Genomic DNA, 17,507 nt, shown 5'->3' with positions numbered 1-17,507 from the left:
AAGTATTATCTTAACTAAAAAAATTATCTTATAATAAGTGTCACTTTAGGAAATCAAGACATAAATTGACTAATTTTTTTCAATTCTACCCTTAGATAAAAACTGACAAGTTAAAGTAACATCTAAATGATGATTGGAAAAGTCACATAGTAACTTGGTATTATTGGATTTCTAATGTCAAAAGGTTTACTACTTGTGCATGTTCTAATCAAGAGGAAAAAATAATTTATTTTTATTATATAGGAGTAACTTGATAAACTTCACATTACATTATTAATTTTTTAATATGCATGTTTTTTGTTAAGGTAACACTTATTATGGGGAGGAGGGAGTAATGTGGTGTCCAGGCAAACATAGGCATTCTTTTAGATCAACAAGGCCTATGAATAAATATGTCGTATATTAGGTTGCCTGTGCTCGTGTGACTTCATTGCGACTTTGAGTAACATTTCTATTTGTAGTTATTGTTCATTAAAATATCTGCAATAAAAAGGAAAAATACCCCACAATGCACTCCACTAAATTTTTGCTACCATTAGAATTTAGTCATTCTACTTATAGCGATCACATGTTTGTCTATGGAGTTGCTATTTACCAACTCGCGGCATCTTTAAGTTGCCCATAAAAGAAAATAAAAAGGAAAAATGGAAAGTTTTATGTATTTTTCTTGTTTAGTATGTAGTATGTAATTACTAATGTCTTAGTATTATCATTCTTACACCCATCCACAGATATACACACAAATATATTTCCATTAATTGATCCTGAACACGGCCGGAACTAAAGTGTCGGCTATGGGCAGGGACGAATCTACAATTGGTTCACATGAACCCAAAAGCTTTCGCACAGACTTTGCGTTAAGAAATTTATTAATTACTTTCTAAGTCTCAATTTATGTGAAGCTCTCTGCATATTTCAATATAATATTAAATTATATAACTATAAAATAGATGGGATCTTTTTGTCTATTGTGTATATTAACAAAATCAATTAGTTTAAGCGAAATCACCAAAAAATTATAGTCTAGTTGTATAAGTGAAATATTTTACTAGAACAATTTTTTTTTTAAAATATGTGGCAATAAATCATCTCAATACAAATAAAATAAAAATAAAAATTAAATCTTTTCTAAATAATGAAATATGCCACATAAACTTAGACATGTGGAGTGACATAAAAAATATAGTACTATTCATAAGTTAAAGCTTAGAAAATATTGTCATCGAATACATATATTTAACTATTTATTGTTTTACCTCTTCTAATAAGCTTTCTAGCCTTTCACTTTTGGGGTGACTCGAACTCACGACCTAAAAGTTGAAAATAGAGAGTGCTTAAGCAACCTCCTCTTGTTTATCTATACATAAATTGGGATACCACTAAATGCGATTGACTACAGAAAGTCCACATTGGAAAATAAAGCACTACATAACAAAATCTGACTTCATGTAGAAAACTTGAACACAGGAGTACTCACTGCGACCCTTATCGGTGAAACGTAAGAAGTTAAATACTAAAAAAAGGGCACAATTGGCGAACAAACACGAGTGAATTTCTCTCTCATGTCATTTAATAAATGAATAGACTTATTTTGGGTGTATGTCTTTGACTAGAACTGACATCTTCACCCGCAACACACTTTCATTCAATAATAGAATCCAATCCCCACCCAACCTTAGAACCCATCTTCAACTTTTTTTCTTCTCTTAGGTTTTGCATTAACTCTTCCAATCTCCATATCCACTAGCTTAATAGCAAAACGCCATATATAATTAATAACTTCACTACATTTTGGCTATGGGCGATCATCTCCAACACACAACCTCAAGCTTCTCTTTTGCAACAATAGCCACTTTAGCTTTCCTTTTGCTCACTCCACTTGTTTCAGCTCTGCGTCTAAACCCCACTCAAAGACTCAGTAAGTCCACCTATTTTTTACTGAAACATACTCAAAAACGTAGTGAATTGTAATATTATGAGTGTAATTTAACTTGTTTTCGTATCTTGTACTAATAATTTGCATTATTATTTTTGCTATTAATCTCACTTTTTGTAAAAGATTACATGTAATTATCTTTAAGTGATCTGATAGTGTAAACAATTTTTTACCTTGCTAGTGTATAAAATGTAATCTCCTTTTAGTGAATTTACCATCTTTCAAAAAGAAAATTGTTTACAACAGGCTCCTCACTGATGGCTTGATTCTTTTTGCTGAATCTAATACGTCAAAATATTTTTATTGATAAATAACTCGAATATTATGTTGAATTGTCTTCTCCTTTAAAAAACTTAAGCTCTTAAGAGGGGTATCATATATGCATTCATTATATGTCAACCACACTTGGGTAGTTGATACCTTTTGATTTTTTTAGTTTTAATCATACAATATTATACATGAAATTTACTGATTCGACTAATTTAAATTTACAATTAATTAATATATCTTTTCATGGTGACTATGCATAGATGGTGAGTCTGAGGTTGTTGAGCGAGTTGTTACTCAGAGAAGACTGAGTGGACCGGGTTCATCACCACCTACCTGCAGATCCAAATGTGGAAGGTGTTCACCATGTAAACCGGTTCGGGTCTCAATTCAACCCGGTTTGAGTTTCACTTTAGAGTACTACCCTGAAGCGTGGAGGTGCAAGTGTGGAAACAATCTCTTCATGCCTTAAAAATAACTACTTCCTAGTAGTAGTAGATTACTCTTTGTTTTTTTTTTTTTTGGGCTTCTTCTTTGTATTTAAATTTTTTTCACTATGTACTAATTAATCACTTATTCTAATGCATAACCAATTAGTATAGCACCATTTGTTATAATCTGAATTAGAGTTCTTTTTTAGTTGTAATTTGTAAAGTTTATTTTTTTTCTCAGCTTATTTAACGGAAAGATTCTGGAAAGATAAAAAGAAAAGTCAAAAGAAGTATTTTGTTGTGTAGTTGTATCAACTGATTCTTCTCTTTTTCATGCGAATGACAGAACCTTGGAAACGTAATTTTCTTTTTTTTGAGAGTCTCAGAGAGATGTGTTATTCACTCTTTGCTCACTGTTCATTGCTCTCAAGGAACAGTTGTTATCTTTCTCTCTCCTTTATGCACCATTTGTTTAGAGCCTGTTTGGATAAATTGATTTAGAATAATTGATAAACATTTAAGTGTTAGAAGTTATATTTATAACTAAGTAATTATGTGTTTGAATAATTGGAGGCTCGCGTTCGGTATATTATGTGATAAGAATGTGTCATCGAGATTTAAAGATAAGTTCTATAGAGTGGCGTGGTTTGACCAACGATGTTATATGGGATGAAGTGTATAGGTTAGTCAAGAACTTGCACGTTCAGAAGAGGTAAAGTCTGCGTACACCTCACCCTCTTTAGACCCCACTTGTGAAAATATACTCGGTATTTTATTGTTGTTGTATATAAGTATTGGAACTGATAATAAGCATTTGGTATGTTTGAGAAACACTTTTTTTTAATTATTAAACTGGTTGAAGTACCCTTAAAGTTAAATGGAATGGAGAGAGTTTTTTTTTTAAAAAAAAAATACATAGGGGGGAGGGGAAGGGGAAGGGAAAATGGGGGAGAGAATTACAATGTTAGCATTCGACTTCTCACCAATAAGATAAAAGTTCAGCTAACCAACCAACTAAGCTACTAGATCCTTACAAGAATGGAAAGAGTTAGGATTATCATTTTGATGATTGCAAAAGATAAAAACAACAATATTAATAATATATTCAGTATAATTTCATAAGTGAGATTGAAAAGGATATACGCAATATTACCTACCCTACAAGGGCAGAGAGACTATTCAATAGACCCTAAGCTCAAATGATTACAAAATATATTACTACTACTAAATAAAAGCAAGTTTGCAGCTGAATAATGAGTGAAACTGGTTGAGCTTCGTGAGTTTAATCATGAAGGGTTGAATGGCAATCAATCAAAGTGTGTGGGCCTACAAGTCTCATCGTGGGCCATTGGGCTCGACGATTTGAAGGGCTCAGTCAGATAGTCTCATTTAATACTCAGTCAGACTAAAGGACTGTGGTTTGACAGATGGGCCGTGTGTCTCTACCGGGTAAAGCCTGCTGTACACCGTAAATTGCACATTCCTATTTTTCCTGGTGTAAATCATTTTCATCTCTCAATTTTATTTTAAAAATTAAACTTCCTCAATAATTGATATTCTTTCCCCTTTATCTAAAACAATAACTAGTTTCACCACAAATAAAAGGATAATTTGTTGAGGTTAAAAGTTACAATTTGCGAAGGTTTTAGCCTCCTTTAACAAATAGCTAAGGTTAAAATTCCGCGAATTGTAACTTTCAACCTCTGCAAATTACCTATTTTTTTTATAGTATTTACTCTTGACATTTTCAATCCTCTATCTATGTGATACCTTTTTATATTATATAAAATTTATTTTTTTAACCTACGTATTTATTCTTTTTTATTTAAAAGCATATTATAAGTAGAATAATCAATTTATGAATTTATCACAAAATTAAATGTTACTTTTTATGATTGATATTTTATTAAGTATATACACACACATATTACCGTTTATTTTTACATAGGTTGGGGGGGGGGGGGGGGGGGGGGTATGTGTAATGTTAAGTTTCACTTCTCTCTGATTCTCTATTGTCAATATATAAACGAGTTTTGGTTGTCATAAATAAAATATTTTAAACTATAATTTAAAACCCATTTACAATATAAATAAATAATCTTTCAGGAATTTGTTATAGAAGATACCTTTATTTTTATAATTATTTTATATTGACTTCATTGAAATATATTTATAAAATTATTATTACATATTATTTTACTAGTACTTGTTTATTCGTAAAAATAGATATCAGAGTTTTGATTATTATTAATAATAAAAAAAATCTTATTCCGCTCATTTATTTCATTATAGAACAGCATTAAGTTATATACTCAACTAGTATTTCTCACTTTTCTTTTTCCGTCTCGAAAATAATATTTATTTATTTTATAGAAAATTTGTAACATAGATTAAAGAGATATAAAAAAAATCATGATTTTAAAGAAGTAAAAAAAGTCAAGTTGATAATGTAAAGGTAAAATAGGAATTTCAAAAAACCAATTAGAATAAAAGGGGGAGAATGACTATCGTTCAAAGTTGAGGGGGGAGTTTGATTTTTAACGCAAAATTGGGGGTGAAATTTTCATCCTATTTTTCCTATGGAAAAAGTAATGCTGTCAAATGTTATTTACCCACCCAAAAACTAAAACTCACACGTGCACCTTTTCTTTTTTCCTTGGAGGACGACGACGACAGCATATCAGTGTAGTCTCATAAGTGACGTTCGGAAAGGATATAATATTTGCAGACCTTGCCCCCTACTGTTGTGGGTTAGCGAGGCTATTTTCAATAGACCCTCGACTCAAAAGAGAAGTTTTTGAAGCAGATTTTTTTCTTAGAGGAATTTTGCAAATTATGTCCTTGAAGTTTGAGCTTAAATTCTGTTTTGGCTTGAGGTTTGAATCTTGATTCGTTATGAATTCATCTTAAAATGGTCAAAAATCTGCACATAATTCGAAAACTATGTGCACAACAACAACACACTCAGTGTAATTTTACAAGTGGGGTCTGGGGAGGGTAGGGTGTACACATATTTTACCCCTACCTCGTGAAGATAGAGAGAATGTTTTCGAAAGACCCTCGAGTCAAGAGAAAGCATAACAAAGCAAGTCAGAAAAGAAAAATAGCGGAAATAAAGGAAGTTTGAAAACTATGTGTAAAACAAAAAAAATTGCTCCGTTGGGAATAATCAAGAGCTAAATTTGTATATTTGAAGATGACTTTAGATAAGATTTTATAGACAAAATGTTGGTAGGTTAGCCTATGGAATATGGTACAATATGTCTATTTATGTTAATGTGTTGGCATTTTTGGTTGTTACCATAGAACATAGAACAATTGATATATTTTGCGTGTCATCCATCTAACTAGAAATTCGGTAGGTTTGTTTTCTAAATCTATAACTTTTACTTGTTATTTGATTGCGTGCAACATTTAAGAAAAGTTAAATTTATAGTTTTAGATATTTTGTGATATTTTTGTGACTATAAAGTCACATAATTTAATACTCCCACCGTTTACTTTTACCTGTCCATTATTCTAAAAATAGATTTTCATTTTTTACTTGTCCACTTTCGCATATCAAGAATTTTTTTTTTCCTATTTTACCCATAGCATTAATTATTCATTCCAAATCATTTTCCAAATCTAATACAATTATACACCAATTAATATGGGTATAAATGCGTACTTCATTTATTATTTCTTAAAGGGTGTGCAAAGTTCACAGTGGACAAGTAAAAGTGAACGAAGAGAATATAAAATAGGGAAAAGGGCACAAATGGCCGCTGGGCCATAAATAATCCCATGTGCTGGCCCATCTATTCCCAAACCCAAAAATTAGCCCATAAACTATTCTCATCTGGTAGCCAAATGTGTAGCAAGCCTTTTGTGGCGACTTTTAGTCGCCACAATAGATTTAAAAAGTCGTCACTAAAGGCTGGGTGGTCCAATAGCCCCATCGTTTTTTTTTAAAAGTCAGACTTTTTGTGGCGACTTTTAGGGTTGCTACAGAAAAATCAGGCTTTTTAGTAGCAATCAAAAAGGTCTCCACTAAAGGTTAAATATCCCAAAACATGTATAATATGTGTATATTTAATAAGAAATATCCCAAAAAACTCTGAGACGATTTTTGTATATAATATGTATCGTTTGTGTATAAAAATATGTATCAGTACCTATCTATAATGTATAAAAACTATATAAAATATGAATCACTAAGGTATGTATCATTTTTGTATATAACTAAGTTTTTCAAGTTTTGAAAATGTGTTTGGCCATAGTTTTTCAAAACATATTTCACATTTTGTTTTGGAAAACATGAAACATTAATTATACCCATAAGTTCTAAAAACTATCAAGACTACCCAACCATACAAAAACATACATACTTGCTAAGCCCAATGTTACACGTTAGAAAATTTTGTATCGCTAGTGTCATTAGTAAATTAACGTAAGCCCAGAGGGGCCATGGAACTCTTATAAGGTTAAGCAAGACTTTTAACAAGTGTTAAGAGAGTATCTAAAGGTTCTGGGATCAAGAGAATTGAAGAAGGTAAGTTGTCGAAACTTTGGGAAAACTTGGCCGAATTTGGGATGGGATTTCCGGTCCAACTTGAGAGAGGTATATCTCCTAGAATATAAGGACCTATGAGGTGAATCAGCTATCCAAATTGAAGTTCATTGAGTCTAGTTTTCAACTCAACACACCATTAGTCGACACGACATCGGAGTAGAAGTTTATGGGCGTTTCAAGACATACTATTAGAGCAGTGCATTTTGACAGTTCTGTGCAACTTGACGGCCGTCAAGCAACTTAACGGTCCGTCAAGTGAACCGTCGATGTTGAGGCGGTGGAAGAGGTGGCTATTTGTATAAAATGATTCAAGCACGATCTGATCCTCATTTCTTACCTTGAGTAGTGGGTCCCCAAAGGGGGTCGTCACACTAACACTCCTAAACCTCTCCAAATCTCCCCCTATCAAATTAAGTAAAGATTAACCTAGAAATCCTAAACTAGTTCGTGTATAGTGATAGCTATTGTTACTATTGAAATTGTGGATGTTAAGGTTGAAAGAATGGTTTGGATTTATAGTTTCGGGATCGGAAAAGGTATGTTCTCCATCTTGACTTTGATATTAAGTTATTTTTGGAAGATCTTAATGGTTTAAAGTAAAGGAAAACATGGCATAAAGGTCGTAGGTGGATATATTGGTGTTGTTGGCTTATGGACTGATTTTCGAAGAAAGCATTGGATGGATTTGTATACGTTTATCATGTAGTATCTTAATTATGTTGTTATTGATGTTTGGGAGCTGTTGTGGAATTGGTTCGGAGTAGATAATTATTGGGGAAATGCTGTCCGAATTTCGTTAACTCATTAACTAGTTGAGTTTGAGCGTTTCAGTGTTCCTATAGCCTGATTGTTGTATGAATTATCTTGGATGTAGATTTGTAGGCTCGAAAGGTAGATTTTGAGTAGCTAAGTGAGTGGCAAGGTATGTAAGGCTATCCCTTTCATTCTTTTGGCATGATCCTTGTGAACCGAACGTACACATAACGTTAATCCATAATGGTTCTACTCTTAGAGTTAGGGAATAATCCATTTGATTCATGCTCCACATTGTTATCTTAAAAAGGGCTTGCTTAGATCCAGTTTGGTCTTTATAGTCACTTGTACACCTATCATGTTTTAAGCATCGCATTGCATTGCATTATATATACATATGCATATATAGACCCCAGACCCCTCAGGCACTATATGCGCGTGTATATATATATACATATATATGTATGTATGTATGACCTCATGCATGCATGCACAGTACTTACGCGTATCATTAACCCTCAGAGGCAGTTCAGATGCATAGTAATTATATACATGATTCATTCACAGGGACAATTCAGACATACAGGTTGTATTTACTATGTCCTATGTTTTCCTATGTTGCCTTATGCCTCTTCATTATTATTCTCATGCATTACACTCTCAGTACATTGTCCGTACTGACGTTCCTTTCTTGGAGCGCTGCGTTTTATGCCCGCAGGTAGACAGGGAGACGGTTCAGACTCATAGGCTGTCTTCTCAGCAGTTGTACATGAGCACTCCACTTGTTCCGAAGTTGCAGGCCAGCTGGTATGATTTTTTTTTGTATATATGGACATGGCGGGGTCCTGTCCCATCCTTATTATGATATGTACTCCATGTAGAGGCTTGTAGACAGGTGTGTACAGCTAGATGTCTATGACCTCCTCGGTCCATATTTTTGTTATATAACATTTGATAACCTTGTCAGCTTATATATGGCCACAATTTGATGTTGTACATCTATATATACATCTTTTGGGCATGGGTCCCTTCCAGTTATGATATTTATGAGTTAGCTTTATGGCCCACTCAGATATGACTACGAGATGTACATTTTGAGGTGCTCGGCAGGTTAGCTCCACGTGCCCGTCATGACTCTTTGGTTGGGTAGTAACACCCAAATTATGCAGAACATGATATTTGAATAGCAATTGCTAATAACACACTTACTAGCTACTACAAATTACAGTATAAAGATCCATCCGTTCAAGAAGAAAAAAACAACGGTAGTAACTAGCTTAGCTCGTTCTCTTTATAAAAGAGACTGCTTTAATCGTGGAAATATGGTAGATATGGCTTTAATTGAGGAATATGGTAGATAGAATTAGTTGAGTCATAAATTGATGGTATTTTTTTTTATAAAATATAAAAGTTTGGGGTAGCTTTTAAAACTTTGAAAAGGCCAAAACATATATCTTGGCCCAAAAACGAGGTTGAGCTAGAATTTGGGATTTGAAGATTTGTCTTCAAAATCTGCCAGGATTTTATGGCCAAACAAATATTTGAAAACAAATCTTCAAAATATGCTCCCAAAATATAGGTGTCCAAATGAAAATTTTGAACAAATTTAAGGGGCCGCATATGTATTCAGCCTTCTAAGTATGTCTTTTTTGAAAGAGACATATGTACCGCATAAAATGCAACAAATGAATGAAGCAATACAACATACGGTTCTTTTTTGTTTCAGTCCATAGCTTGTAAGCTTGTGCCAAGTTTATTTCTGGAGAATTCTATAGCTACACTGCATTTCGGTGTGTACAGTTATGATATTCACAAAATGAATGTATGGTGGAAAATTGTTAAATCTCCATCCGATCGTAGATATTTGATTAAACTACGAGAAACAGCCAAACAAACTTTCGCCACATAAATTTAAATGAAAATCAAAATATAACACGTGGCATCAAAAGACTGCATTAATATCCAAATATCATTAATGAACTTAACATTTTATCAAATTTCTGTAACTATATATTAAGGTCCATCTTACCAAGAATAGTAGCATTAGCAGTAGACATGGCAATCGAGGTGAGTTTCCAAGAACAATAGTGTAATTAGTTAAATAAAATAAACTTAATTTGTTCGCTAGATTATTGATTAATTGATTGTTTATTAAGTTTAGGCATGGTTCATGGATGAAAATTCAGAAGATCAAAGGCTACCTCACCAAAAGAATCCACCAGAGTTTGTGTCTGTGGAGCAATTGGCTGAACTTGGAGTTTTGTACTGGAAGTTGAATCCTAAAGATTATGAGAATGATCAAGAATTGAAGAAAATTCGTGAGAGTCGAGGCTACAGCTACATGGTATTTTGTTATACTACTACTACTACTACTAATTGTCTTTGTGTTTTACCTTGTTTCTTCAATTTATCTTTTGTGGAGTGTTGCTTTAATTTGCTTAATAAATGGAAAATGTGCATCTTTTGACTTTTTTTTCTTTCTTGAATTGAGGAGAACCTTAACATTATCATTCTCCAAAAAAAAAAAATTGAGGAGAACCTATTAAATAATTTTAGTGGTTGTAATTATTAAGGCTGGGTGTTCGGTATTCGGTTCGGTATTTTTAAAGTTCGGGTTCGGTAATTCGGTATTCGGTAATTGAAAGTATATACCAAATACCGAACTTTCAAACTTCGGTTCGGTAATTCGGGAATCGGTAAATCAAATTTTTGTTCGGTACAGTATTCGGTAATACCATTTTTTTGCAGCAAAGCGCATTGGCAACCAAATAAGATCCGCTTAAATAAGACTGCGAAGTGAAGATTGGACATCAAATTGATTTAAGGCTTCAACAGTCCATAAACCAACAATAGCTTCAACATTATTTCTAGCTTTCTTTCCGCAAGATTGGACATCAAATTGATTTAAGGCTGAAACAATATGATCAATGATAAATATTTGACACATAGAAGGTATTGTAGAAGTGAAATGAAATGACAATATATTATGCAGTTTATAAAGAATTCACAGAATATGAAAAGATTGTGAAACGAATGGACTTGAAATGTTTGGGCTGGACTACTGGACCTGAAATGTTTTAGCCCTTTACTCTAGGCTGTACACGTATTGGTATTAATTTCGGTATTCGGTATTTACCGAATTACCGAACGGTATAATTGTAAATACCGAATACCGAATTACCGAATACCGAAATAGCCGGTTCGGTTCGGTAATTCGGTTTTCGGTATTTTATGCCCAGCCCTAGTAATTATCCTAGGTATTTCCCAACTTGCACATTCCTGTCTTCTCAATTCTGATTTATGAGATTCATGTTTAATTTTAGTAATTCCTATTATCAGCATGGATCCTGTTGAACATCTTAGAATGGAAAATATGAGTTTGCACAATAGATTAGGCCTATTGCTTCAATTATCTAAATCAAGAGTTCAAAATCAATTTGCCCCCAGGGGCTACTGCAGTTGGTAAAGGTTGACGACTTGTGTCTTAGGTCACAAGCTTGAGCCCTGCGCCAAGCGAACTAGTCTAGTATTTAACTGGCGAAGGGTAGAGGGGCAGGCTCATCATCACCGAGTTTTGAAGGCTGTGGCTTTGTCAAAGGGTTGGCTAGATTTCTCCGTTATTAAAAAAAAAAAAAAAGATCAAAATCATTTTCCAGCTATTGCAATAAAAGCAAGCTATTGTAACAGGGTTTAAGATTGACTTCCAAGTTTTTCTAATCTATGTCTCAATTCGCGTAACCGATAAAACACTCTCTTGGAACCTTAAGAACCTCATCTGTAAATTTTCTACTTTAGTTTTCTTGTTTTGTAAATTTTTAGATATTAAAAGATTGAGCTTCGATAAATCTTCTACACTTAAAAAGTAGGCTAGAGATATTTATTGTAGTTTTTCATCAGTAGGTAGTTTGAATCGCGAGATAAGAATGATGTTTTTTCTGAACTATTGGACAAAATTACGTAGTAGACATGTGATTCATGGAATGAAAGAGTTAGAAACTTTTTCTCTCATAAGGCAATAGCTTAGTAGTGGGGAGTAGTAGGTTAATTTCTAGGGTGGCTTTCAGGTATACTACGATGGTGCTGCATTTGTGTAAAACATGACCCTAATTTGGTCGTAGCTTATTTGGTTCTCCATTTCTTGGAGTATTTCTTCAGGCTTAAATCAAGGATTTTGTTATTATTGTTGAGATTCCATTGGACAATTGTGCAATGGGATGAAAGTATACCGGAATGAGAGTTAAGTTGATACCTTAGAAGCTAGGGGAATGAAGTTGAACGAAGTGGTTCAGATTTCTCATCTTCCGGATAGAATAAAATAAAGTGAGAGATGGTTAAGTGGTAGTTTATGTTTTATAATTTGGTATCTTAGATAGAGTAATAATGATCCGAGAAGGTAGAGATTGAGCTCTATGTGGACCTCAAGCCGGCCAGGGAGATAAAGGGCAGCGAGGAGTACGCAATTTACGTACTGTTTCCCTGTCTTCTGAATCCTTTTTCTGATCTTTTTGCTGTATTTGCTTTTCAAGAGAAATCTTTTCTCAATTGAGGCCTTATGTCCAAAAGGAAGGTGACTTATGGTGAATATAGAATTGCCCCTATCGTAGCAAGTTGAACATGTGAACACTATACATCAGCTCTTTAGAAGTGCATGATTCAAGATTCAGCATAAGTGGTCATTTCTTGTGTTCGTCGTAGCTCAGAAACAGCTCCGTACACAAAAAATCAAAACTCGTAACTTAAGATTCTTGGATCTATTAGTCTATCTACTTTAAATGTAATTTGCTTGAGCTACCAATACCGCACACATGATCTGTATGATTATTTCTATTTGTTATGTTCTCAGAGTGTAATTATTGTGTCCATTTTAAACTCCGTTTCTTTGCCAGCTATTTATACTGAGCTGCACTCTCATTTTCTTAATCCTATCATGTGTTTGCTTTGAAGGATTTGCTGGATTTGTGCCCTGAGAAGGTCGAGAACTACGAGCAGAAGTTGAAAAATTTCTACACGGAGCACATACACGCAGATGAGGAAATACGTTACTGTCTGGAAGGGAGTGGATATTTTGATGTAAGAGACAAGGATGACTGTTGGATTCGCATCTGTATGAAGGCTGGTGATATGATCGTCCTGCCTGCTGGGATTTACCACAGGTTCACCCTCGACACAGGGAACTATGTCAAGGTGTGTAGAAACTCAAATTTCCCTTTTATTAAGCACAGAATAAAAGTTTCCACTTGCCAGTGACATTAACTAAGATCATATAGTAGTACTGAAAAATAAAATATGGGAAATCTGGGGCACATTTCTCTGTTTGACTTGTATATATTCTTAACTAGCCATGGGGAATGGTCTAATAATTCAAGCTCTATCATAATCAACCAAAAGTAGTGAATTTCTACAGTTCAAACTAAGTGAATCTTGCCATTACATAATTTGATAATTTAAATTTGGTAACGCAATGACCCTATTTGAGTACTTGTATATATTGTTAACAAGCCTTAGGAGTGGACTAATAGTTCAAGCTCTATTCTAATCAGCTAAAGGAGTGGATTTTCTCCAAGTGAACCTTGTCGCCATTCAATTTTATAATTTGTAATGTAACGATGTAACTAACAAGTTCTTTGGTAAATATGATATCGCGATAAATGTTTTGTCAAATACCATTTTAATTGTGTGTTTCGTATGTATGATTGTGTGCAGTTGATGAGGTTGTTTGTGGGAGAGCCGGTGTGGACACCTTACAATCGACCACAAGAAGATCATCCAGCAAGGAGGGAGTACATCAAGAGCGTTACTGAAAGAGTAGGAGTGCCTCTTGCAGCACACTGAGACATGTATTTCTGGTTGAATGAGGCAAATTATTAAAACTTGGGAATATAGTTTGCTGCATATTTTGTATATTTGTATGGAATATATCCTGTATATCTGGAGACAGTGTAATCAACATTCTTATATGTTGCTACAAATGAATATATCTGGACTAGGAGCTTAGTGAATTTTATACCATGTTCAGATATTGCAATGGCCTGTACCCTGTGGTTTGATATTGGCACAAGGGATTAAATATCCCTAAAAGTTGTATACAGAAAACAAATATGGGGTTTCTAATAAATAGTTTTAGTAAAATATGGCTTTGTAAAATGAAGTTCCTATTTTTTCAAATGAAGATTTGACTATTAAGTCTTTAAGATAGTTGCAACTTTATCTTTCATTAGGCATACGATCCGGCATACGATCCCAATCTTACTAAAGATAATTTTCCCTTCTTCCACTCTAGAATTTTTATAAGAAGAATATGTCTTTTTCAATTCTGTTTTTTCCATAGGCAAGAATTTTAAGTATCATAATTACTCAATTTCAATCAGAAAGGAAATTCCTACTTGAAAGGAGACAGGGGGGGGGGGGGGGGGGGGGAGGGGGAAGAAACGATAGAGAGGCGAAAAAAATGATGGCAGGGGCAAATAGGATTATTGAATGCGCAATGGCTGCTTATCGGAAGGATGAGGCGGATAATTATGCTTAACGGTTCGGCTTATTAGTTATCGATTTTTAAGTTTACTTATCCGCTAGCCAACAAATAAGATAACGATTGGTTCGGTATCGAATTAGCTATTATAGGGCGGTTATCGAACCGTGTATCGACTAAATCTAGAATTATAATCACAACATGCACTCCACTAGAATTATAAAGCTATTGCCCACTAGTATGGCAGAAGGAAGTTATTTTCAGTAATATGCCACATTTGGTTATTTTCAAGAAGCCATTTTCGAGGAAATCAACCCAACACGTTATAAGTTGTTGGATATGGAGTGGTAAGACTTTCTGAATGGATGACATGCAATTTAAATCTCATAAAGCATTTTTTTCTCTCAAGTGTATTTCTGTTTATTAGTATTTTTTGCATATAGAAGAGTTACAACCAGAAGCTCTAATTATGTGGTTCTCTACGAAGCCCATCCAATCATTTATACATAGGGGTAAAAATGTAAATATAATAATTCTTTAACGGGTTAACGGTTTATCCAATAAGGAAATTGAGTAATCTTCCCTCGCACCGTTGAAATGGTTAATTATAAAATTTTAAACCGTTCACCAACCGTTAATTCAATAACCCGATACCAATAAGCCAATAAGCAAATTTTGCGGTTAGGCTATCGATTATGGTTCCGTTTTGAACAGCCTCAGCACAAATAGGATTATTGAATGCAAAATTAAGGGGAAAATTTGATGAAATAGATAATTGAATGCACTTTATGGAAGAATAAGTATTTATTGGAATGCAAGTATTGTTAAAGAATCTGCGTGATGTTTGAAAATAATAATAACACGTATCAAGACAGCTAACGGTTAAGCCACTAATCATACATCTAATAAAATAAAGTCGGGCACTATTGAAACAACTCATAAAAGTTGCTTTAGAGGGTTAAAGCTTTTCTTAAAGAGAATCTCTTCAATATACTCGACTAAGAAAGGATCGATTGTTAATCTCATTATATGACTTGGTTGTTAGGAAAAGCAATTAATTCAATTAGAATAGTGAAATGGAAGGCAATAAAAGAATTAAATACAATTATTATAATGAAAACTTCTTGAATGTGGACAAAAATATACAGGCAATTTGCAGGATTGCCCTTCGTTGGGGGTGGTCTTTAATTTTTACCCCTCAAAATTCTGTCCGTGCAAATTCTGCTTCTACCTTCAGGCAGAATTTGCATGGGCAGAAATTCAGCCTGTGCAGCCCAAATTCTGCCTTAAGGCAGAATTTTGCTGGGCAGATTTGCAATTGCAAAGTCTGCCTTGCGATTTTTTTTTTAACTGAGCTGGGGTTCGAACTAAGCCCGTCAACCGGTCCAATTTTACCGGTTCAAACCGGTAACCGGACTGGTAAAACTGGAACCGGTTAACCGATTATTTTGTACCTGTTCGGTTTCAATTTTTTTGAAACCGGAACCAGTAAACCGGTGATTTTTTTTTTTTTTTTACTTTGTAGCCGTTGCGGTGGGCCCAAATTGGATCGTTGGGCAACGGTCCATTTGCAAAAATGGCCGTTGCCAAACGGTCCCCAACTCTTCCCCCCCCCCCCCCCCCCCCCCACACAAAACCCCCAAACTTTTTTTTTTAACACTTTAACCCATCCCCCACCCCTATATACCCCTCTCCATTTCCTAAATCCACACCAATTCACTCTTCTCTTTCTCTCAAATCTCAATCTCTCAATTATAGTTACTTTGCAACAATTAGCCACTTTAAATTTCTCTCAAATAAATATTATAAAGTCTTATTATAGTTTCAATTATTAATTTTGCAATTATAATATTGTTGGTGCAGTTGGTGATTTTGCAACAATCCGAAGTAGCTTTGGTGGATTTGCAATTGTAGCCGCCTTCACTTTGTTGGAAATTAGTCCGGCAATTTGGTACCTTCGTTCCAACTCTATCTTTAGTTTTCGCAATTTAATTCTAGCAATTTAATTTGTTGCAATTCATTTTCTTGTGATTTATTTGAGTGTGATTTAAATTAATTCTATTTAATAATGGCGAAGAGATATAGACGTGGTGCCGGTAGTAGTGGTATTGTTAGGCGTGGTCTTAATGAGGAAACATTTGTGGAAGAAACACCTAATTTAGGTATTGATATTGGTGGAAATAATTCACTTTTAGGTCATGAGGCAATGCAACAACATTATACCGATACTTTTAATGAAATTGATGATGATGATGAAACACAACCCCCCGAAGATCCCATATGAGATACATGTCCTGCACAATCACATACACAAGACAAACCGCCTAGAACTCGTAAGTTAACCGCTAAAATTTGGAAATTTATGACTAAGGATAGGGAAACGGGAACCGCTAAATGTACCCTATGTGGACAAAGATTTACTTTTAAGCAAGAAACTAGTAAGAATGGTGGAACGGGTACACTAAATGGTCATATGAGAAAGAAACATATGGATGTTTGGGGAGAGCAAACGGGTTCAAATGTAGGGGGTATTCAAATGACGATAGACCCACGAACCGGTAAAAATTTTAAGTATGACAAGAAAAAAGAGCGTGTAGAAATAACTAAAATGGTAGCTTATGATTGTTTACCATTTTCCTTTCCTTCGGGTTTAGGGTTTGTTACTTACATTCAACATTGTTATAATCCGTTATTTGAGGGTATTCCTAGAAGTACTTGTAGAGCCGATGTTATAGATTTGTATAAAAAATATAGATTTTATTTGCGCCATGTATTTAATTCTTTAAATTGTAATGTTTCTCTTACCGCTGATTTGGGTCTTAGTCTTAACAAGTTAGATTTTTTTGCTATTACATGTCATTGGATTGATGACAACTGGGTTATGCAAAAAAGAATTATAGCTTTTTTATATGATGAAGGAAAAGGTCGTCATGATGGAAAATTTTTAGCGGATTCAATGTCTACTATTATGAGATTTTTTAACATTTATAGAAAAACACTTTGTATTGCTTTAGATAATGCTTCTAATAATACAAAGCCGATTGGTCTTTTAAAAAGAGAACTAAACCCTCTGCTAAGAAATATTTTTCATGTAAG

The 17,507-nt window shown here is 34.1% G+C and overlaps 2 protein-coding genes across 2 annotated transcripts; both read left to right on the top strand.

The window, feature by feature from the left end:
• Positions 1 to 1,540: 1,540 nt before the first annotated feature.
• LOC132610413 (EPIDERMAL PATTERNING FACTOR-like protein 4) lies at positions 1,541 to 3,042 on the top strand. Its single transcript, XM_060324708.1, has 2 exons — positions 1,541 to 1,918; positions 2,467 to 3,042. Exons 1-2 carry the CDS (start codon positions 1,798 to 1,800, stop codon positions 2,673 to 2,675), a joined length of 330 nt encoding a protein of 109 aa, XP_060180691.1. The 5' UTR covers positions 1,541 to 1,797; the 3' UTR covers positions 2,676 to 3,042.
• Positions 3,043 to 9,782: 6,740 nt separating this feature from the next.
• Positions 9,783 to 13,967, top strand: LOC132610226 (acireductone dioxygenase 1). Its single transcript, XM_060324523.1, has 4 exons — positions 9,783 to 10,009; positions 10,104 to 10,286; positions 12,887 to 13,126; positions 13,646 to 13,967. The coding sequence occupies exons 1-4, from the start codon at positions 9,998 to 10,000 to the stop codon at positions 13,772 to 13,774; spliced, it is 564 nt and encodes a 187-aa protein (XP_060180506.1). The 5' UTR covers positions 9,783 to 9,997; the 3' UTR covers positions 13,775 to 13,967.
• The last annotated feature ends 3,540 nt before the right edge of the window (positions 13,968 to 17,507 follow it).

Source organism: Lycium barbarum, chromosome 9, assembly GCF_019175385.1.
Source record: "Lycium barbarum isolate Lr01 chromosome 9, ASM1917538v2, whole genome shotgun sequence".
Taxonomy (NCBI): Eukaryota; Viridiplantae; Streptophyta; class Magnoliopsida; order Solanales; family Solanaceae; genus Lycium; species Lycium barbarum.
This window is presented reverse-complemented; position numbering and strand designations above follow the sequence as displayed.

What these genes read in the sequence shown, in the direction of transcription:
- LOC132610226 (XM_060324523.1), top strand. An exon ending in GTCGAGGCTACAGCTACATG is followed by an intron (nt 10,287 to 12,886) that starts GTATTTTGTTAT and finishes TTTGCTTTGAAG; the next exon opens with GATTTGCTGGATTTGTGCCC. An exon ending in ACACAGGGAACTATGTCAAG is followed by an intron (nt 13,127 to 13,645) that starts GTGTGTAGAAAC and finishes GATTGTGTGCAG; the next exon opens with TTGATGAGGTTGTTTGTGGG.
- LOC132610413 (XM_060324708.1), top strand. Translation starts at nt 1,798, where the DNA reads ATGGGCGATCATCTCCAACACACAACCTCAAGCTTCTCTTTTGCAACA. An exon ending in AAACCCCACTCAAAGACTCA is followed by an intron (nt 1,919 to 2,466) that starts GTAAGTCCACCT and finishes GACTATGCATAG; the next exon opens with ATGGTGAGTCTGAGGTTGTT.